At 38.4% G+C, this 23940-nt stretch overlaps 1 protein-coding gene across 6 annotated transcripts in view; it reads right to left on the reverse strand.

Annotated features, from left to right (window-relative positions):
* CUL1 (cullin 1) overlaps positions 1 to 23940 on the reverse strand; it is a 52492-nt gene that overhangs the window by 22445 nt on the left and 6107 nt on the right. For 3 of the 6 annotated variants that reach the window (XM_072327708.1, XM_072327705.1, XM_072327703.1), the window contains exons 2-7: positions 15054 to 15346; positions 4714 to 4888; positions 3457 to 3624; positions 2516 to 2566; positions 1838 to 1928; positions 684 to 847 (exon numbers count right to left, since the gene is read on the reverse strand). In XM_072327708.1, the coding sequence (XP_072183809.1) occupies positions 684 to 847; positions 1838 to 1928; positions 2516 to 2566; positions 3457 to 3624; positions 4714 to 4888; positions 15054 to 15193 (789 nt within the window). In that variant the 5' untranslated portion in view covers positions 15194 to 15346. Of the gene's footprint in view, positions 1 to 683; positions 848 to 1837; positions 1929 to 2515; positions 2567 to 3456; positions 3625 to 4713; positions 4889 to 15053; positions 15347 to 20927; positions 20998 to 23096; positions 23192 to 23940 lie in introns of those variants that run through there. The other 3 variants (XM_072327707.1, XM_072327706.1, XM_072327709.1) reach the window with 2 other exon arrangements.

Genomic DNA, 23940 nt, shown 5'->3' on the forward strand with positions numbered 1-23940 from the left:
CAGGAAGGGTCAATCTCCACCAACATCTGCTTCTGATATCATAGGCCAACATAAAATAGGAGGTATTATTTTCAGAGCAGCCTTTATACATAACAGCATACGTCTAAGATGGAACGCAGTCTATCTATTTCAAATTCAGCCACTAACCAGGCTAGAAATAGTACTGTTTATCTAGCTTGCTTTTAATCAACTTGTCTGGGAGACCAAAGACATAAAGAATTTAAATCCTGCCTTTGATGATCAGAATTAATGCATAAGGTTCACTACGTCAAAATATTCTGAAAGAAAGAATGCGAGTGAATGATCTAATTCCTCTGTAGATGTCAGCTTATCAGGAAGAGAGTTCAATAATGTGCTAACACACAAGTTCATTATACAGGAACAGCAAGTTTGCAGGTCTAAAGCAAATGGTTAGTATGGTGTCAAATTCTGAAGCCTAACAAGAATCTGTATTTAACATCCTCTTCTGTTTTGCCTGGTAATTTTCAAACGTTTATTGTGCTTACTGAAACTCACTCAGGAGACAAACCTCAGTCCAGATTAAAAAGAAAACAAAGATGCAAATCACCTCATGGAACAAGAGCTGACTGATTTTGCCTCTGTAAAATAACTGCCATTTTAAGAAACCGATAGTATAAGTCAAGAATTTTTATTACTTTACCTCTACACAGAAAATAACCTACCTTCTTCATGTACTCTGTGACTGGGTTCTGTTGTAAGAATTCAGTACTTTCTCGTGTATAAAATCTCTCTGTATCAGCAAGAAACTGAGATTCAAAGGATTCTTTATAGACAGTTAGTGTAGGTCCTTTTGCAAATGCATCGTCTTCATTCAGCCCCAGTTCCACTACAAAAACAAGCAAACAATGATAAGACTATCTTTTATTAATTAGTCTCTTGCAAATACCTTCCTATATCTGAAGGAAGTCTACTGGAGAGTTGGAGACAGACCTCTTATAAGGGCATGTAGCAACAGAACAATGGGAAATGGCTTTAAACTGGAAGAGGGCAGATTTATACTAGATATTAGAAAGAAATTCTTTACTGTGAAGGTGATGAGACACTGGAACGGGTTGTCCAGAGATTATGTGGATGCCTCCTCCCTGGAAGCATTCAAGGCCACAATGGATGGAGCTCTGAGCAACCTGGTCTAGTCAGAGGCATCCCTGCCCATAGCAGGAGAGTTGGAAATAGATGATATTAAATGTTCCTTCCAACCCAAACCATTCTACGATTCTATTAAGTAAATACGTCACACCCCCCTCTAACTTAAATGAAGGTAAATCAACTGTGACAGCATCAGCATAATTTATTTATTTACTTAAGCATTTATTTTGTACTTAAAAAATAAGCAGTGTAAGTTGTTACTAATAGAAACCACACTTCCTAATATAACAGATTACAGGAAATGATAAACTTCACATTCTCAACACTTGGTTCAAACTACCCTTCCATATTCCCCCTTCTAGAGTTACAGGTTATGAGCATATATATCTTTAGGAATTAAACTGATCATTAATCTGCATGGTAAAACTCTCAACTTTATGCAAATGGAAAAAAAAATGAACAGTCTGTTCCATCAGCTATCATGTTTTTAGCTTTCTGACCCATAAGCAACCAGTGCTCTTGTCCATCAATTCTCTTTTCAATCTTGACAAATATTTTATTATTAACTGTACATGCGTGAAGAGAAACTTACAGTAAAATAAACACAGTTATATCAAAAGTATTTAGTGGACATCCAAGGATGTGGCAGGCTACTTCCAAGGTCTGATGAGATTATTTTTCTAACTTTTTAGAACAGAAAATAATAAAACATAAAAGGAATCTCAGTTACCATAAGATTGTACGACTCCACTTATCAGCCTTGTATTGATAGTTTCACCATTTCTTTCCTTTTCAATCAATTTCAATACAGCATTTGTCACCTTAGGGAACACAGAATAAAAGCAAGTCAAGAACAGAGAAAACTTTGATAGGTCAAGAACAAGATTTAATCAGGAATGTATTCCTATACTCAACACGAATTAAGCCCTTTAAGAATAAAATGTAAAAAGACCTGAACATATAAAATTTCTACAAACAGTACAGTCAATATGCTACACATTACAAGTTATACGATGTGACTACAGTACAATTAGTCATGAGCCATAGAAGAGTATGAATATACTTAAGATTTTTGTGTTTGTTCCCTTTATTTCAATTTTTTCATTCCTAAAAAAATCTTTATTAAGTACCTAAACAACACTTCTGAGCATTTTATACATGAAATAGAACTTTGCAAGAGCAGAACTTCAACAGCTATATCTTTATGTAAAAAAAGCTGATGTTCACACTGATGAGTGAAGTGATGTAACTACTTCAAGTGAAATCTAATTTCTACTTAATAATACCGTATTTTAATCATGAAGTATTGGTAACCAAGAGTGAAATATTAATAAATACAATATTTCATTGTGATATAATGTGTTGTTTTATATTTATATAATACTGCTATTATACTATCTATATATACCTGCTTATTTAATGGCCTGAATAAGCAGTCTCTCCAGGTCACCAAGGCAAGCTGGAAGTAAGGGAAGGGAGAAGAAAAATGGAATAAAAAAGTACTTATACAGACATGCATACACATATACACACAGTAACTTCTAAGGAAAGCTGATACAGTATGCAAAACACTCCAAATTTTTATGATTAAGTTGTGGTGCACATATTTCTCATTCAGTAAAACAGATTTACAGCAAAATTACCATTTATTTTGTTACTAATTCCTCTTACGGGGTTCCTTTTGACTGAGCGTGATCTCCCACCAGCTCTGAAAAGTAATGAACTTTGCAACTCTGACAATAGACAGCTCTTTCTAATTGATGATATTTAGGCTTACAGAATCCCTTAGCATAGGACTAGTGAAAGGCAGAACAAGTAACAGGCAGTTAAATAAGGGTAAAAGGCTGATCATCTATCCAACACAAAGTTATTTTAGTGAAGCAGTAAAATAACTCCTCTTTCCTAACACGTCACCAGCAAGGATGAGATCTGTAGAGGTGTACTGAAGCAAACAGAAAAAACTGCAGTTTGCTCCTTGTTCCCTATTTGAAGCACTTGACTGAATTCTAAGTGGAAAAATGAGTCCACGCAGATGTGCGTGGATAACAGTATATACAGCAAGTACTCAAGTCAGCACTTGACAGTCTAATACTGGTAGTCTCACTGGGTACAAAGGGGATTGAACATCTCATGAAACATTTACATATACACTGAGTTGGCAGGGGGAAGAGAAGGGTGTCCTAAGAGAACATGGAAAGGAGTCAAACTTCTTTCAGCAAGCTGTACAATAATGCCTACCTTAAAACTTCCTGTGAACTTCCTACAAACACTAAATTTCCAGGAGCAGTGGTAATACAACAAATGCCAGCTGACAGAATGAGCAGATCATTCACTTCAGAAGTTACCTACCGAATAAATTTCATATATTCCTTTACGACCTTCATCACACTCACGACGAACCCAGTGTCGATTGAGGTAGGCACATATCCCATTGAGTACTTTGCTTGAAAACCTATAATCTTCCCACTGCTGAGTGTAGAATTTCAACACACTTTCATCCATCAAATCCTCACCATCCTAAAAAAAAAAAAGTTTGCCAGTAGTGTTGGGTACTCTTAAAGTGCAAGAGACATGTAAAGGTGTACAATAAATCTACACTAAACAATAATTTATAAGAAAAGAATAAGGGTTAATTAATTTATTCTTCCAATAATAAAGCACAAAACAAAAATGGCTCTTCTCAAACAAAGAAAAAATAGAAAATAAAAATAACGCACAGAAAACCACCCACAAAAGGAAAGCATAGACAAAACTCCAGGAGACACTACTCCCTTCAAGACAGCAAGACAAATCTGCACTGGAAACAGACAGGTAGACTGATCAGTGTGATATGTAAAAGATACCAAGACAACTATAATACGAACGCATTATAAGATACTATTAAAATTTTTAAATAAAATATTAAAAAAATAACCTCTTATAAAATATAACATCCACTCCTACTGTTACTACCTGGGTCACTTAAACAAATGAGCATAGGTCTTCTGTAGAAATTTGTCAGGTAGTAAGTGGAAACAGTTTGAATGATCACAGCAATGAAACAGGAATGAATTCTGGATAAAACCTGGAGACAATTTTCCATCTTGTAATTAATTTATGCAGCTGCATACTTACAGGACTCCAAGAATTCTTTTATTGCTGCCCAAAATTAAAATCCTACAAGTTAAAACCTCAATATTGAACATCTTCACAAAAATAACTAGAAATCACCATCTTACAAAGCAGCCTTATTAGCAGTTAGTAAATTAGTGTCTAGCATCCAGCATTTTCAACATCACAGGCAACCATCTTCTGAGGATTACTAACATGCTAGTTATCTGATCAGGAAGTCTGGTTATACTTGTTACTGTTACAGGACAGCTTAAGTTGACATTTGATTATACTTCAATAACCCACATACACAGCTCTTTTGCAGGATCAGGAAAAAAGGCTCATGCCAAGGTAGAGCCTACAATACCTTCTAATGGTTAACAGAATAATTGATATAAAACAGATTTCAAGTTGATTCAATACACTTGCAATGACTGCATACAGTTCTATTTTGCAGGTATGAGTTTTCTCCTCAACTCAGCCCATCTTACTACAAATACCAATCAACTATCTTACCTTGAGTAGATTCGTCAAGTAGTTCTTCAGGAATTCTTTTAGTCGTTTGTACAATTCCAAACCCACAAACTGAGCACCTCCAGGCGTTTGACCTTTTTTTGATTTAGAAGGAGGTACTCCTGCTCCTCGTGCTTGATTAGACTGGTGTACACTAGTACAGTAGTTATAAACATGACTAACAAGGAAGTTAAGGAATATCTGTGTGACTACAAGCTATTAAGAATTTAAGAAAAAAAAAAAGTTAATTTCAAGAAGCTGTTTTTATATGGTCATAAATGACATAACCATAATACATTACAAGACACATTTACCACTGTAAAATAAAAACAAAACTAGGAAAAATAATTTTAACCAGAATTATCTGTAGCAAAACATGTAAAACATTGCAGAGTTTACAGCAAATACTGAAGCAAACACTAAACTTACATAATGCTCTACTTAATAAGACCACCAGGAAAACCAGTAGTTTGTTGATATTCTTCCAAAGTAGTAAATGGAAATCACACTGTATGAAACACTTCATGCATGTAAGCAAAGTGGAAGAAAAAGCACACCACAAAAAAAAAAGAAAGAAACTAACACTGAAATTCAACTGGATATGGACTTGGATGCTACAAGAAGTTACTCTGATGTCTCACTCAATAAATTATTAGCCGACAAGAACAAAGGTGCTAAGCAGTTACACTTCTGTTGAGTCTGAGGGCAGCTGTCTCTGTGACATCCCTTGTTAGAATAATATTGTAGTAAGTAATCTAGAAGGTCTAACACGGTTTTAACTTCTATTTTAACTAACAAGCCAAGCTTTAACCACACTAGACAAGGCTTTGCCTGTGGTATGCCACACACTAGGAAATTAGTATAGCATTATAGTATATGGTATAGTATAGTATTAAAGTATTGCCGAGATGTGACTTTTGTCTTCTCCTTCTGAAAGACCAGCGCAATAAAATGGAAGACATCTGCATGATTAAAAAAAAACAACACAGGATTAGAAACCTACAATATAAAATACATTATAGTCATTGTAAGCAACAGACTTGCTTCTGATTTTTAAACAGTAAAACTTAAGTAGAAAAATCTCAGAAAACATCCAGTTAACTCCTCTGTAATTTCTTTAAAAAAATAGAAAAGACAAAATTTTAAACAGAACTGCCCACTTACAAGTGCACTCCGCATTCCAGGAACAGAGGCTTGTGGTCTTTTTTGACAAATTTGAAAGGAAAAATTTGCTAAACTTTCTGAACAAGTACACGGATATACAATGTATCCCATTCTGAGCAGAAAGATAATGCTCTTTGCCTAAAGACTAATCATACTTGAAAAAGAACTGTTTGTTTGTTTGTTTTTTCACCTGCTACTTTGTCTACGTGCCAGCTGATTATATCAACCAATAGTATAAAACCTTTTTTTGTACTGAAGCTTTATCACCATCTTATCTCTTACTAGAAACTTATTTCCTGGACATTACTGATTTATTCCAGCTCCTACTTGTTTGTTCAAGCGCCCCAGCACTGCCACTACTTTTACTATCTACACTTCTGTTTCAGAATTCCCCATTGAAGACAGTGACGTTATATAGTACAATTTTTTCTCTGGATATAAAACTCACTCTTCTCACAAAGACAAAACGCAGGGTTTATCTCACTGCTTAACTTTAAAATACTTAAGGTGCTCTGAATTGTATATGGGAAGATCCTTCACAGTGACACAAGGAATATAGGGCTCTGATTCATAAACACCCAATTGGGAATCTTGCCTTCTCCTTCCCCTAGGTCTCCTAAATCAAGTGGCTTTGAGCCTGAGATAGACTTAAATCTTTTATCCATTCCCATCCAAAGCAATCTCAGAGATAAAATACATTAGTAGTGGCCATCTTTATTCACTATTCCAGTTTGAGTTTTGATAACCAAAGTGTCCAAAATAAAACTTTTTGAGCACTCTACTTTAGTTATTCTGCACCTGCTATACTGAATTGCCTGTATGGAAGGCAGCTTGTAAATACAGAACTCCAACATATTACACATAAAAGACTGCTCTCTCACACTTTCTTACCCCAAATCTACATTCTTACCTGCTAAACCTAACTTCTGACAGAATGACTTATAAACTCAGATAGGACCACCTCTGCCTTTTGGTGGAGCTTTATTATGGGGCTGCTATGTGTTCACTGAGATGAGTGTGTGCACTGCCTCGTACTTGATCTACCCTGTGAAAAGGAGCTCAGGAGAGATCTTATCACTCTCTGCAACTACCAGAAAGGAGGATTTAGCAAACTGGGGCTCAGCCTCTTTTCCCAGGTAGCTAGTGACAGGACAAAAGCTAATGGCTTCAAGTTGCACCAGGGGAGGTTCAGGTATGATATTAGGAAAAATTTCTTTTCAGAAGGAGTGGTGGGGTATTGGAACACACTGCCCAGGGAGGTGGTGGAGTCACCGTCCCTGGAGGTTTTCAAAAAAATGCAGATGTTGAACAAAGTGACATAGTCTAAACGCATGGGTTGATGGTTGGACTTGGTGATCTTGTTAGTCCTTCCAACCTTAATGTTTCTATGACTTTATGTTCTGCTTGCAGCAAAGTACCTCTTAGAAAACATTTATGTGGGTATTTTCATTTAGTGATTCTCACACAATAACAAGGAGAGAAGTTAATTTACCAATGGCCTGCACTATAGTGAAACTGCACTCCTCCCTAAAATGTGACACAAGAAGCACTGAGAGACAAAAACTAGTTTTACCCCCTTCAGTACAACATGCACTGCTTTTAACAGTCTTTACTTAAAAAGGAGCTGATCAAAAGAAGTGTTCCCCACATTACTATTCCATAATGAATTTATGGCCCTGTACATCATTGTCATTTCCACTGAAGGAAAATATCCAGAAATAATGCACCTGAGTGCTTTACCTCATCCTTGCCACCTGCTTTTTTCAGTAGTACAGGAGTTCATGCATACCACCATCAATTTGGGTTGGGGAAGTGACTGCCTTTACATTAACCATTTGACTTTTTCCCACATCATTAGCTGAGCAGTTCTGAACTTTTGTCAGCATGGAATGTGAAACACTCAATACTGCATAAACTTTCTGAGCAAATACACTACCAAAACAGAAGATTGAGAGTGCCGTGGCCACCTCTAAACTAACTTCTGCCCCAGAAAAGTGCTAAAATACTCCATGTAGGACTTTTTGCTGAATAATCAAGTGCAAAGAGAAATTATAGGGGACAAGTATCAGTTCTGTAATACAACACAGCAGGAAAATACTTGGACTTTGTATAGATGGTACAGATAACTCACTTCCACAAGGCCCTGATTTTAAGTAATCATAAAATCAGAAGCTCCATTTTCTTTAAAATGGATTCCACTATATGTGGGGCAGCTGGGTTCCCACAGCTTTTCCATATTGCTGTGAAAAATTAGCACAGCCACAATAAGTCTGCTTGAGGAACAGATAAATAAAAAAATAAAAGGAACTAAAGAGTAAGTAGAGATAGTATAGTACAAAGCCACAAAGCAGAGGAATTACAATAAGGCCTTCAAAAGTATGCAACAACAATAGCAAGAAAGCCAAACAACTTCCTAATCAGTTTCTATTGCTGCTTCTAATCCCTTTCATATAAAGATCATTTTTAAGCATAAATTTGCTATTTTGATTATAATTAACAGCAGTAGTTAACTATATGCTGAGTACTCTGTCATCTCAAGGATAAGTCACAGTAGAACAGTCTCAGATTGGCTACATTTGTCAAATATTTGTATTTTTGTTAATAATTCCAAAGCTATGCAAGAATAATGTATATACAGGAAGTTATTGAAAACTTCGACAAAAAGAATATTGTTTTCTAGACTTGTAAAACCACCACTGATAGAAGCAATATAGTTATTATTTAAATAGGGATGTATTTCACATATTTTCTTCAGAAAGATTAAAGTAATTTCAACATGGACGCTTCCAATTTTATAACACAACCTTATGCGTATCTAAAATTTCTAAAAGATGTAGACACATCTATATGACTTAAACTGCTTGTTAATAAAATAACCAAAGAAAAAACTCATAAAAATAAACACAAAACCAGAAGCCTTGATTATTTTCAGGGAGGTATCAGCAAGAGTCTCTTCTACATGTGTTCAGTTCATTCACTAACACAAATTACAGATATCCTACAAAGTTTAAACAAACCAAAAGGATGAAGAAAAAGAAGCACACATTTAAGTCTTTGTACGATGCACTACTGCTTTGTTAAGCCATTCCCATTATAGCCAGGAAAGGACTGAGGCAGAGAATGAAAGAATCTGTCACAGAATCAATCATGCATTCACTAGAATTCAGGCGTAAAATTCTGACACATTAATGTACATCTGAGATCTGAGAAACTTCCAGCAAACACTTTTTGAAGATTAGCAGGTAACATTTTGTTTCTCTCCATATCATATAAGCTCAAGAGAACAGCAGAGAAATACTGAAGTACAAGAAAAAAAGGCATTTTCAAACATAAATACATACATGAAGTCTACACTCTTTATTTCAACATGCAAGAACCAAAAGAACTGAGGCTGTTTTTAGGTTTAAAGTTCTTAAATTGACAGAAGCCTGCTTTCTATAGAATATTCTTTGTTGCTATATAAGTAGAATAGGAAGCAATCAGCGTAGAGAAGAAAATTAAAGGAACTGATCACACTAGTATAAATACGTTCTGCACTTCTTGAATTCCAAAGCAGCAACTTTCACAAGAATACCCAAGACCATGCCACTATATCTACATTTCTGCACAAGAAGTAGATCCTTCAAAAAGCATACATATATACCATTACCTCTATCTTCACATTCCACATAAGCATTAACCAGTAATAAACATTGTACTGAATTTAAATATGATTAATAGTAGACAGCTGAGGTTGCTTTGATGTATCCACAGTAACCTTAAACAATCTAACATTAAAATGAAAGAATGGCTTTGAATCAAGGAATCTCAAAAGGAAGATGTGGGGACCAAGGAGGTAAATCCCTCCCCACTGTAAGGGCAGAGCAAGTCCGAGATTGCCTCCTTAGACTGAATGAGTATAAGTCTATGGGGCCAGATGGCGTGCATCCCAGAGTCCTGAAGGAGCTGGCTGAGGTGGTTGCTGAGCCGCTCTCCATCATATTTGAGAAGTCGTGGCTGTCAGGTGAGGTCCCGGATGATTGGAGGAAGGGTCACGTCACTCCCATTTACAAGAAGGGGAGCAGGGAGGACCCGGGTAACTACAGGCCGGTGAGTCTCACCTCCGTGCCTGGGAAGATTATGGAACAGATCATCCTGGACAACATGCTTGATCACATAAAGAACGAGCACGTGATCCTAGACAGCCAGCATGGCTTCACCAGGGGAAGGTCATGCTTAACTAATCTTGTGGCCTTCTATGATGGAGTGACGGCGTTGGTGGACGAAGGGAAGGCGACCGATGTCATTTACCTGGACCTGAGCAAGGCCTTTGACATGGTCCCCCATCACATCCTCATCTCCAAATTGGAGGGAAGTGGATTTGATGGGTGGACAACTAGATGGATAAGCAATTGGTTGAAAGGCCGCAGACAGAGGGTGGTAGTCAATGGCTCTATGTCCAGGTGGAGGCCGGTAACGAGCGGTGTCCCTCAAGGGTCTGTCTTGGGACTGGTGCTCTTTAACATCTTTATTAATGACATCGATGAGGGAATGGAGTGCACCCTCAGCAAGTTTGCTGATGACACCAAGCTGAGTGGTGCAGTCGATACGGTGGAGGGAACGGATGCCATTCAGAGGGACCTTGACAGGCTGGAAAGCTGGGCTCGGGTGAACCTAATGAGGTTCAACACGGCAAAGTGCAAGGTTTTGCACTTGGGCTGGAAGAACCCCAGGCACTTGTACAGGCTGGGAGGAGTTGTCCTTGAGAGCAGCTCGGCAGAGAAAGACCTAGGGGTCCTAATAGATGAGAAACTTAACATGAGCCAGCAGTGCGCTCTGGCAGCCCGGAAGGCAAATGGGATCCTGGGCTCCATCAGGAGAGGGGTGGTCAGCAGGGATAGGGAGGTGATTGTCCCTCTCTACTCTGCTCTTGTGAGGCCCCATCTGGAGTACTGTGTCCAGGTGTGGAGCCCTCAGTACAAAAAAGATACGGAGATTTTGGAAAGGGTCCAGAGGAGGGCCACGAAGATGATCAGGGGGCTGGAGCACCTCCCCTATGAGGACAGGCTGAGGGAGTTGGGTTTGTTCAGCCTGGAGAAGAGAAGGTTGCGGGGTGACCTCATTGCAGACTTTCAATACCTGAAGGGAACTTACTCCCAGGAGGGGAGCAAACTCTTCGAAAGGGCTGATAATAGCAGGACTAGGGGAAATGGTTTTAAGTTAAAAGAGGGAAGATTTAGGTTGGATGTTAGGGGGAAGTTCTTTACTAGGAGAGTGGTTAGGTCCTGGAACAGGCTGCCCAGGGAGGTTGTGGATGCCCCGTCCTTGGAGGTGTTCAAGACCAGGTTGGACGGGGCTCTGGGCAACCTGATCTAGTAAAGGCGTATGTTTGGTGGCCCTGCTAGGCAGGGGGGTTGGAACTACATGATCCTTGAGGTCCCTTCCAACCCGGGTGATTCTGTGATTCTGTGATCTGTGATTCTGTGAAGAGGAACACTTTCCAAGATTTATATACTGCATGCCCTAACAAGCTGATATCTTTTTCTATGCAGAAAGAGTAACAGCCTGTTCAGAGGGGAAAAAAGCATGCTGTACGCCTAGCAATATTGAATCCATGTGATCGGTACTTCTGCTTATTAAAAACCTCACTAAAGACAGGATTTCTAGTGAAAGCCCCCAGGACAAGGATTCCAACTGAAGCAATTACAGAGATCTTAGCAAATAGTTGCCAAGGTAATAACATGACGCTGCTTGGGCAAAATGTTTTACTGGTACTGACTACCCATAGGTAAGAACATGTTGAATATATTTATGTATTCCATTTTACAAACAGGGAGATTATCCTAAGTCATCCAGAATTTTTTAAATGTTAATACACTATATCATTATTTAAAGTTTCTCTTTTTGCTAATATCTGAGATGAAATGACTACCTCAAAATAATCACATCACAATAATCTTTTGTGATTTTTAATGCAATGGATAATCAATAACCCATGCTTTCATTCTAGAAATATAGTTAAACTTCTTCACTATGTATCTTTCCTGGATGAAGTTGATGTTTGCCAGGTAATTCTACACATGCTTGTAACACAGCCTAAGACACTATTGCTGCAAGAGTTACTAGGCTCTTCAGTACTAGAAATAGCCATATTATCTCAGTAAGAGACAGAAAAGTGCACAAATAAAGTGCTTCATTTCAACTGGGGAGGGCTAGGGGGAAAACAGTTGTATTTGAAAGCAAGCACCATTTTAAAGGAATTTTCTTTCTAAACAGAAACTATAGGAAATAAAGGAAACGGAAACTATTGGAAATGAAGAACATGCACAAGAATGTAATTATAGTACAATTCGCCAGAAGTTTGTAAGCAACGGTGAAGAGATAGGACTGATGAGGTGTGCTGGAATAGCAAAAGTGAACCACGTGAGTATCTGCAGTACTAAGAAATATTTGGTAATGGCCTGATCTAACAGAAAAAAAATAAAACAAAAAAAATCTTGAAATCAAAAGCATAAATTAATCTAGATTAGTAAGATTAAGGATGAGAATATTTCAAACTACCATTCAGAAACAAGACTTCTTGGTTCATGTCTCCAGCATTCCCAAATCTAGAAAAACTTTGGAATAATCCCTGCATTACTTCTTCTGATAGGGAAAAGAAAAAAAAAAAAAAAAAAAAGAGAAAGAGAAATCCCATCTTAAATACAAGCTCTGACCCATACTCAGAGACTGAATCCACTGTTTCACATGAGCACACTGTCCACAACATTTCCAACTTGGTGTCACATGATCCGGCATTTTTTAAAAAAAGAATAGGACTATCCTCAGACATTACAGCTGCAGCTGAAACAAACTTGTTTTGCTTTCCAATCCAAGTTCTTTCATAGTCAAGAGTATCCTGAAAATAAATCTATCAGCCTACTGGACTCATTGAGCAAGCAAACCTTTAAACCATTTTGGACATATGCACTTGATACTGGATGAAAACCACATTATTATCGTCAGAGCTCTTTCATAACTCAGCCTAATCTGAATAATCAGAAGTACCCATATTATTAAATTAATCCACAAACAGAAGTCAACCACCAGAATTATGCACAAAATAAAGTCACTTGTGAAAGAAGCAAAACTCACCTTAAAATTTTCAGGCCCAACCTCTCTTGCTGCTTCTCTTGAAGCAACAGCAAGAAGGAAATGCAAAGTTAATGTGCAATATACCCCTTCCTCATCCCATGAACATTTGAACATCAGCTAGAGAAGACAAAGGCAAATGTTCTAAGAGTAACATTATACTAAGTATGTAGGTCACCCTGAAAGTAATGCCTCATTTATTTCTGTGGAAACTACAAGAGCACAATAACACTATTTGATAAAGCACGTTCTCAGCTACAAACCACTACTTCTCAACATAATCACCATTAACTATTCATTTTCACCAACTATGAACAACAGCCTACAAGCCAAGCTCCTAAAAATTCCCACTGTTACCACTGCTGAAGCATACCACCCACCAACTCTATACTAACATTCACTGCATAGTCTCTATTAATGTTCAGCAAGAGTCCAGGAATGTCAATGGATGCCATTTTTTCCACATGGAGGAATTCTATGACACCTTTGCTTCATACACACTTTCAAGTCAGACACTATTCTGTCAAACTGCCCCTCCAACTGCCATTTGCTGCACAGCAAAAAAATACAGTGGAATGTTGTCAGGAAGTTTCAAACTCTGCCATGCCATCAACACAATTAATACTGTGGGCCAACAGGAGGCATTCCAAGGTTCTATTATGTGTGAAACTTTCCAAACTTCCGTAGATTTCTTTCATTTGGTCAAGAACAATACCACTACTAGCACCACAAGGAATCAGTCACCTCAAGTCTTAGAAAAGTTCTGATCCTAAACCAAATGGTATTCCAGCTTCCCTCCTCTACTAAAGAAGTAGTCAAGTTGTTCAGACTGTTCAATGTTTTTTTCACCCTTTGGAGCACAGAGTCTGCAGGTACAGATAAGATTTTGTAATCATCCTGATCATATAATCACATGTACAGAAAACCAACTTTTGTCTTCTTACAAAGCTAGGAGAATCACAGATCCAATTACCTCGTAGCCTTAAAGTTTGTCTTTTCAAATAAATTAATAGTGACTAAAACTTGATGTGCAATTCCAAATATGTATCAGAAAAAGCTTTAAGCATGGTTTTATGTATCAGAATAATAATCTATTAAAAAAAAATAAAAGAATATGAAAAATATCAGAATTGCTTGAAAAAAGAGAAAAATATATTCAACTACAGTTTCATTAATCATAGATGTCTACATGTTGGCTGTACTACAATCTTTTTAAGGAGCACGTATTCTGCTACATAGTAGGTTTGTAAAGCAAACTCAGACCACCAGCTGAAAAACTGAGGTCTGTTGAGAAGTTTTATCTTACTGTGGTTCCTCATCAAATCCATTTATATACTTCTTCCTTGATAAGGCAAAAAAGTAGGATTTCTCAGTTTCCAAACAAAGTTCGGAAGCCAAACACTGAAACTGTAGTACAAAAAGAGGCACAATTCTCCTTAAAATTAGTGATTAAAGGTCTTTACACGTTACCTGACAAAACCAAGTCGCCTAAAATCTACCAAATAGTAGCTTAGTAAACACATACAGCAACAAACATGGGAGATGATGGAAAATTTCAGAAGTTCTTAGATTCAAGCTAGAAATTCAAGATAAATGCACAGTGCACACCCTCACAATAGCTGGAAAGTTATAAAATCAACTAAGAATAAAGTACTATTCTGAGGTTAAGAATGGAAACATTTTCAAGGTAACTGGACATCACTGCAAGTAAGACCCACAGTATAATGACAAAAACTAACATGAACAGGGAGATAAGTTTTTTTCTGTTTCTTTTACTGTATTGTCAACTCAAAATTAGACCTATTAATAGAAACATTTTAAATATCTGTTCTGTCAAAATGATCATAATCAGATATGAAATTCAGATGTATACTTCATTGCAATTTTCCAGACAACAGATTGTTTTCTCTTACTTGCCAGACAAATTAAACAGAAAAGGCTAATCTTCAAAATGAAAAAATATTCTTAGAAATGACTAAGTCAAATACAAAGCAATTTTGAGTTTAAATATGTAAAACACTATCTTGTACTAACAATGAAAGTATTAATTGGCTTAGACAGTAGGATACGTGTAGAGTTCCATATATCTGGATTTTGCCATGCTTTGTCTGGTGTAAACCTGTTGAATTCCAGCTCTTAGGTCGTCCCATATCTGGTCAAGACCAATCTGTTTAAGTCCATGTGGGTTCTGACTCCTATTAGATGACATGTTTTATTTCCTGTAAAGTCTTCCAGTGCAGCAGCCTGAGATCAGGTTATTCCTCCATCAGAATCACAAGTAAAGTAACATTCTACACTCAATTGCAGTAACTCAGCAAGAGATTCTTTATATGCAAACAGCGATGCTCCCCAGGAAGATAATCTGCATGAGGAAAAACAAAAAAAAAACAACAGTATACATTATAAAACATTCCACTAGAGGAAATAAGAAAATCAATGGTATAATTCACACAGATAAGAAATCCATTATGAGATCTGAAATACAAGAAACAAGAAATTCTGCAGTGTAGTAATGTGCTTCAAAATACGACTGGTAGTGTTCAGATCCATCCAAAGCCCAAATCTATCAGTATTGCTGACAATAAAAACCTTATGCTAATTAGAAAAAAGAAGTAGCCGTTCCAAGTAGCAGATAATATCCTACTAAGAAGTGTTTCCTTTCTATACAACAAGAAAACCCTAGTGCTTCAGATCAGCTCAAAGTTTAGTTAGAACTTATGGTGTTAACAAACATCGTAACAGTTATCTAAGACAACCAGAAAATACTAAATCTTACTAAATTTCCTCTTTATCACTAAACCTTTCTAGATTTGAGGTTCTATCGCAGGTAATCTTAAAATCCAAGGTATTTTAGGAAGAATCTTTATCTGGCAAATGCATGCCTACATGAATTTATTTGTTAAGTAAATGAACATCACTTTCCTGAAGTGTCTGTATGAGCAAGAGAATATGCAGTCAAAAGTAGGAAGAAAATTAATTGAGGATTCGCTTTTACAGAAGTCCTCCACTGTAGCAATCAGAATTAGCAATGCAGAAGAATTACAAGATTCTCCTAAGTGACAAAGCAGTTAGCATGGTAAAAAAAAAAAATTAAAAAAAAAAAATTAAAAAAACCAACAAAATAACAACAAAAAAACAAGTAATCAAGTTGAAATAAACAAGGATCAAATTCAAATGACATTATAACCCATTTGCAGTGAAACATTGCTAGTCTTTGTTATGCTTCTATAGAGAAAGAAATAGTGCTTTATGATAATGAAGTCTGCATCTGCCAAGAGTCACGTGCAACATTTCTTAATTTCAAGGATAGGGCCAAAGGCTGATAAATCTTATTATTTGTTCTCATCTCTTTGCAGTAGAATATATATTCTTCCAGGGTCTAAAATCTGTTCATTGTCACGTCATTTCTAGACTACTGCACATTCCACTTGAGATTTCACACAGTTTTCAAGGCTAAATTTTACATTATACCCTCCCTGTATGATCTTCTTGCAAATTATAGGGAGTGGGGCAAGGCTAGGAAAGGATAACATTTAGGTTTTTCAATCAATCTGCCTTTCCACAGTAACACAGAATCTAACAAACAAACAGGCCTTTACTTTCTGCCATCTCTAAGCGTTCAAACCTCATGTTCAAAGTAAAAAAACATTTAGAAATATTTCCATTACATCAATCTGTGCAACAAGTACTATCTCATTTCAACCTGTTTCTAATGCAAATCTTTCTTTTCCATGAGCAACAATTACTTGGAAGATTAGGGGGAGAAAAAACACCAACAAAAGCTATATATATCCCATAAAATGTACATAACACCTTTGCTGCTTTTAAAGTGTAAAACAAACCATATCTTATTCAGTGTCCTAAACAAGTGCACTACAGAACTAATAATGAAGGAATCCCCCCTGTGGTGCAGGGGGTAGAAGTGCCGCTTTGCTACACAGAGGGCTTGAAACCTGGGAGTTGGACTCGATGATCTCAAAGGTCCCTTCCAACTCGCACGATACTGTGATACTGTGATACTGTGTAATCTCACAGCTTTGCACGAAAGCCAGGAAGACCAAAGGTCCATGAGCGGCTATTCACCCCTTTTTGAGGCCACAGTTTGAAGTGCATATTACACACCCACAAGCCTGGAATACAGTCCTAGTAGTCCTACAATCCTATTATGCTGCAAGAGGAAGCAAGCAAATTAATTTCATCTCTGGAATGCAAGATAATAAACTTTTAAATTTTGGTACTACTTGAACTCTTCACATAAGCAAAAGACGATTGCTTTGAACCTATATAACTCTATCAGTACCTATAAAAAGTAACTGACCATTACTCTTACTAATCTGTAAAAAGTAAACAGCCTAGAATTTGAACAGTTTAGTAAAAATAAAGAACACGTATGTATTTGTTCCAGCTCCTAAAAAACACTTAGTCAATGTACAAAAGTTCACAACTGAAGACCGATCCCTTAATTAGCTAAGAGAAGGTGCTATAACCATTACAACAACCCACTCAATAATGACCCCACCTGCATGAAGTGCGAGCAGGTGGACAAACTGCTCAGCCTGGTGATGGAGCTTAGCTCAGGGATATTTCTAGAAAACTTACTATTCTGATCCACCCCTCTGATTACTATCCTTTATTGACAGTTCAGGCTGGCAGTTATGAGGTCACTGACAGAAGCCTGAGGACTACAAAAAATGATTTTAGGAGACAAGGGGAGGTTAACTGATGGAGCAGGCATACAAGTAGTATTTGCCTGTATTCCTACAGTGTCAGGGAAGGACACTGAGACAACCTGGAAAACCCATGTTATAAACACGTGGCTGAGAGGCTGGTTCAAATGCAAGAATTTTGGGTTCTTCGATCATGAGGTGGTCTACTTGGCACCTGGCCTGAGGTCTGCCAATGGGTATCACCTGTCTCAAAGTGGGAAACGGGCCCTTGGCCAGGAACTGGCTGGACTTGTTGAGAGGGCTTTAAACTATATATGAAGAGGGAAGGGGATAACATCAGGCCTTCTAGAGATCAGCCGAGGGAGCAGTAATGGGATTAGAGGTGAGGCAAGGGGCCCAGCTGAAATGTGTCTACACAAATGCAAGCAGCATGGACAACAAACAAGAAGAGTGGAAGTCAGTGTGCGGCAAGCAAGCTACGACCTAGTTGCCATTACAGAAACATAGCGGGACTGCTCCCATGACTGGAGTGCTGCAATGAATGGCTACAAACTCTCCAGGAAGGATAGGTAAGGAAGGATGGGTAGTGGCGTGACTCTATGTTAGAGAGTGTTTTGATGTTACTAAGCCTATGGCTGAGCTGAATTCCTGCATGTAAAGATCAGGGGAAGGGCTGACAAGGCAGACAACTTGCTGGGCATCTGCTACAGATCACTGAACAAGGATGAAGAGACAGATGAGGTGTTCTATGAGCAGCTGGCAGAAACTGTGATATCACCAGCCCTTCTCCTTATGGGGGATTTCAACTTCCCCAACATACGCTGGGAATACAGCACAGCGCAGAAGACAGAGTCTAAGAGGTTTCTGTAGTATATGGAAGATAACTTTCTGATGCAGCTGGTGAGAGAGCCTAGGAGAGGAGCTGCTACATTAGACCCACTGTTCACAAACAGAGAAGGTCTGGTGGGAGATGTGGAGACCAGGGGCTGTCTTGGACAGAGTGACCATGAAATGGTAGATTTCTTGATTCTTGGTGGAGCCAGGAGGGGGAACAGCAGAACTGCTACCTTGGACTTCCAGAGGGCGGAATTGTTCAGTAGTCAGGGGGAGTCCCCTAGCATTCAGTCTTGGAAAGTAAAGGGGACAAGATGGCTGGTCACTCTTCAAGAAGGAAGTCTTAAAGACGCAGGAGCAGGCTGTACCTGTAAGCCGCAAAATGAGCCAGCAGGGAAGAAGACCAGCGTGGATGAATAGGGAGCTATTCTTGAGGCTCCGGGAGAAAAAGAGAATCTACCGCCTGTGGAAGAAGGGATGGGTGACTCAGAAAGAGTACAGAGAAGTTGTTAAGATGTGCAGAAAGATAATAAAAAAGGCAAAAAAACAGCTTGAACTCAACCTGGCTGCTGGGGCAAAAAGGAACAAGAAACTCTTTTACAAATACATCAACAGTAAGAGGAGAATTAAGGAGAATCTCCATTCTTTACTGGATGAGGCTGGGAATGTGACCACTGAGGATAAGGAAAAGGCAGAGGTTCTGAATGCTTACTTTACCTCTGTCTTTAAAAGTCAGACCAATTATCCTCAGGTTACTCCACTCTCTGACCTGGTAGTCTCAGCTGGGGAGCAGACAAAACCTCCAACAATTCAGGAACAAACAGTCAGAGACCTACTACTGCAACTGGACTGTCACAAGTCCATGGGGCCAGATGAAATTCACCTGAGAGTGCTGAGGGAACTGGCAGAGGTGACAGCTGAGCTGCTTTCCTTTATCTATCAGTGCTTCTTGTTGACTGATGAGGTCGCAGAAGACTGGAGGCTTGTCAATGTGACTCCCATCTAAAGAAGGGTTGCAAGGAGGATCCAGGGAACTACAGGCCTGTTAGCCCGACCTCGGTGCCAGAGAAGCAGATTGTCTTGAGGGAGATCAAGCGGCATGTGCAGGACAACCAGAGGATCAGGCCTAGCCAGCATGGGTTCACAAAGGGCAGGTCCTGCTTGACCAACCTGATCTCCTTCTATGATCTGGTGACTAATCTGGTGGACAAGGGAAAGGCTGTTGATGTGGTCTACCTAGATTTCAGCAAAGCCTTTGGCACTGCCTTCCACAATCTTCTGCAGAAGCTGACTTGGATGGGTACAACCTTGGCTGGGTAAAGAACTGGCTGGAGGGCTGGGCTCAGGGAATGGAGTTAAATCCAGCTGGACAGGCTGGAAAGCTAGGCTGAAGCCAATGGGATGAGGTTCAACAACACCAAATGCCAGGTCCTGCACTTTGGCCACAACAACCCCTGGCAACACTACAGGCTTGGGGCAAAGTGGCAAGAAGACTGTGTAGAGGAAATGGAACTGGGGATACTGATTGATGCTTGACTGAAGATGAGCTGACAGTGTGCCCAGGTGGCCAAGGCCAATGGCATCCTTGCTTGCAACAGAAACAGTGCTGCCAGCAGGAGCAGAGAGGTGATTGTCCCCCTGTACTCAGCACTAGTGAGGCCTCAAGTATCATGTCCTGTTTTGGGCCCCTCACTACAAGAAAGACATTGAGGCCCTGGAATGTGTTCAAACAAGGGCAACAAAGCTAGTGGGTGAGGGGTCTAGAGCACAGGCCTTATGAGGAGTGGTGGAGGAGCTGGGATTGTTCACTCAGAAGGGGCTCAGGGGAGACCTTATTGCTCTCTACAACTACCTTAAGGGAGGTTGTAGTGAGCCAGGGGTCAGCCTCTTCTCTTGTGTAACTAGTGATAGGACTAGAGAGAATTGCTCCAAGCTGCACCAGGGGAGGTTCAGGCTGGATGTTAGGAAATTCTACTTCTCTGAAAGAGTAGTCAGGCAGTAGAATGAACTGCCCAGGCAGGTAGTGGAGTCACTGACCCTGGAGATGTTCAAGGAACATTTGGATGTTGTGTTGAGGGACGTGGTTTAGTGAGAACTATTGGTGATTAGTAGATGGTTGGGCTGGGTGATCCCATGGCCCTTTTCCAACCTTGGCAATTCTACAATTCTATGACTCTGTCACACTGCCCCACCACTTCCAAAATACAATGGAATGTTGTCAGGAAGTTTCAACCTCTACTGCCATGCCTCCAAAATAAGCTGCTAGATGTTGTGGGCCAACATAATAAAACAGGAGGCATTACTTTCAGAACAGCTCTTGTATGTCTTCCAAAACTCTAGAACAGAGAGATGTGCTACTCCCTCTCCTTTTCATTACTTAGGGTGGCACCATATGCAAGGCGTCAGATCTCACTTGAAAACAGCATCTTGATTTTTACTGACCTTTTAGTAACAAGCTGTATTTCTTTTAGCTATCCTATATGAGGAAAATAACATTCATGTTGTATAAGTTCTGTAAAAAAAAAAGAGTAAGTTAATTTTCAGGAATCATATAAAAAGCACACTGAAACCTGCCTGATTTACAATATGCAGGAATTACTACTTTATTTTGATGTCCTAATACAACTTCTGTTTTAAAGACACCTTACTTCAGTAACTGTATAATTACAGATATAATCTGAAGCTTCTAGCTTCTTGACCCACTAAGAACTTAAAGGTTTTTTCCAACTGATCAAGAGCCCAGAGAGCCTTGTTTTTGCTGGGTTTGGTTGTGGGAGATATTTTCTATAGTTAAAACACAGTAGCCACTCAGAAACTGAAGTCACTTAGTCATTTTCAAGTATTTCATCCCTTGTCTAATTGAAATTAGCATAAGAATAAAAATACTGTTACACTTATCAGTATGAGCTTACACTTATCAGTATGAGTGACTAAATTTCATCACACCAAATACAAACATTTTAGGGAAGCAAGTTTCTGTTATAAGCTAAGGTAGAATGACAGCCATTAGAATAATCTGAAAGACTTAAATGTTACGAGGTTTCCAAAATGTACAAATGTGCAATGAAGTCAAAATTTTACATCTATACATGCTAAGTCCTCTTTCTAAAACTGAATGTAAGTTTGCTGGTATCAAAAATAAAGTGCAAGTTCATTTGGACACTTGCTGCAACTTGTCATCCTTGACAAGTTAATTAGCATAGTGACCACATTCACATAAATGGTCACTACAAGCAACTATCAGCTCTCTCTGGCCAAGGTACAAAGCATAAGTGTTTAACCTTTGGCATCCAAAGACAAGAAAAAAGTATTATGTTTACTATAACCACACACTTGAAAATCCAAGATGAAAACCCTCATCAAGTTCTCTATTTCCCATTTTTCCAACCTAACTTCTTGATCTTACTTCCTCCCACTCAATCAGCAAGTCTGATTGAGAATTTCAGCATATGCTCTTGTACTCAGCAAACAGCAACTCTCAAAGTGGCTATCAACAGTTTGGCTCCCAGAGTTTCTACCATCTCTAAGCCAAGACAGTGATTTACCCAGGATATGCAATACAGCTAAACACAAAATACTTTCAAAATACACAAGCAGAAACACATTAAACACTACCTTTATTCTAACACAAGTTATTAGCTTACTCTTGTACTTATGTTAAAAGCAATGTAAGACATTGAGTGCTTATTTACATTCTAGTTACAGTAAATTTGATTTCAATATAATTGAAGCGATCCTAAAGTATTACCACATTGAACTATTTGGCAAGTTTTTGCCTTGTAATAAGCAACCATATACTAATTGCTTTGTACCTAGTCTCACACTAAAAATCGAAAGTAAACCAAACCCTTCTCATAATCTAGTAAATCTATTTACTCTTCTTATATCCCTACTTACCAAATACAGGCTGTTCTACAGATATAAAACAGTCTAAGACTCCTCAAGTCATAAGACATACACCTTTAGGAAAGACATTTAAATGAAAAGAACAGAAACAAGAACAACATACCTCAATCCACTGCCAGCTAACTCTTAAGATGCAACTTACAATATTACACAGTTACAAGTATTAGCTTAGGCAGAAACTTAAAAATTCTCTTTTGACTGTGTGGCGCAGTGGTTTAAGCTGCTGCCTGCGGCACTGGAGGGCCCGGGTTCGAATCCCCCCTGTGGCGCAGGGGTAGAAGTGCCACTTCGCTACATGGAGGGCTCGAAACCCGGGAGTTGGACTCGATGATCTCTAAGGTCCCTTCCAACTCGCACGATACTATGATACTATGATACTATGATGACTTTAACTTTCATGTCTTTAAAATTTATATAAACTGTTTCTTGGAATATATAATATTCTTTTTTTGCAAGTTGTTTTTTGTTGCAGGTTTTTTTGTTGCTGTTGTTGTTTGTTTGTTTTTTTTTAACTTCTCAAATATCACAAATCTTAAAGGACACAGCCTCCACTCCAGCACATTTATTTTTGACAGGGTGGAAAGAGGCAGAAGAAATAATTCTATTTTGCCCCTGTAATCTCTTGCACTAATCATTTCTGATTTCTAAGACATCAATATCAAGCTATGCTCACATGGTGAACACTTTGAACAGTTACTAGTTTACCTTAATGGCAACATCTTCACTCAGGGCTTTACAACTTCAGTAGTCCTCTACCTTCTTTCTGTGATTTACTACTCCAATGGACAGTTTCAAAAGCTCTATAAGGAACACACTTTTACTTTAATTCATGTACCAATGACTAAGCCAGCAACTGGAAAAACAAATGTTATTCCACCCAGATAGAAAGATAAAAATACAGATTAATTTAAACAAGGAAGTAATGGGAAATTGCAGTTTCCATACTTTCTTAAGTTATGCATAACTACATTCACTAAAAGCCTTTTAACTGAAATTGTTCTAATTCGCATGTCCAATTTCAAGGATTTTTCCAAAATATGACAGTTCCTGAGAGCATAAAGAAAGTTTCAGTGTGCTGCTTTTTTACTTCTCTCTGCTTATTCTTTTACTGATTCTCAACACTGCTCCATTGCTTTTTGATTTCAGCTTTACCCATATCTTTCTTTAGCAAAGATTTCCTGCTGCTAATGACAAGAATCTCAGTAGAGTAATGCAACAGCTGATACAAAATGAACAAGTATATAAGTGCTATCTCATAAACAAAGGCTAAGTTTAGAAAAGGTAAATTTTCCTGGTTCATCTACACAGTCTTCCCCACTGGAAGCTGAAGTTAACTTCTGTAAATAATAATGATCTACCAACAAAAGTTTCCTACCAGTCTCACTGTACTGACATCAACTTTGTAAATAAGAGACCACATCCCCAAAATAAGTATACTTCTGAAGTGAGCATGTCTTCTCTAATTTGAAGTCTCACATCTTTCTGTGTTGCAAACAAACACAGGGTGATTTATCATTGTTTTTTCATTTGTTTTAAACTGAGTGTGCAG

The sequence above is a fragment of the Excalfactoria chinensis genome, chromosome 2, assembly GCF_039878825.1.
Source record: "Excalfactoria chinensis isolate bCotChi1 chromosome 2, bCotChi1.hap2, whole genome shotgun sequence".
Taxonomy (NCBI): Eukaryota; Metazoa; Chordata; class Aves; order Galliformes; family Phasianidae; genus Excalfactoria; species Excalfactoria chinensis.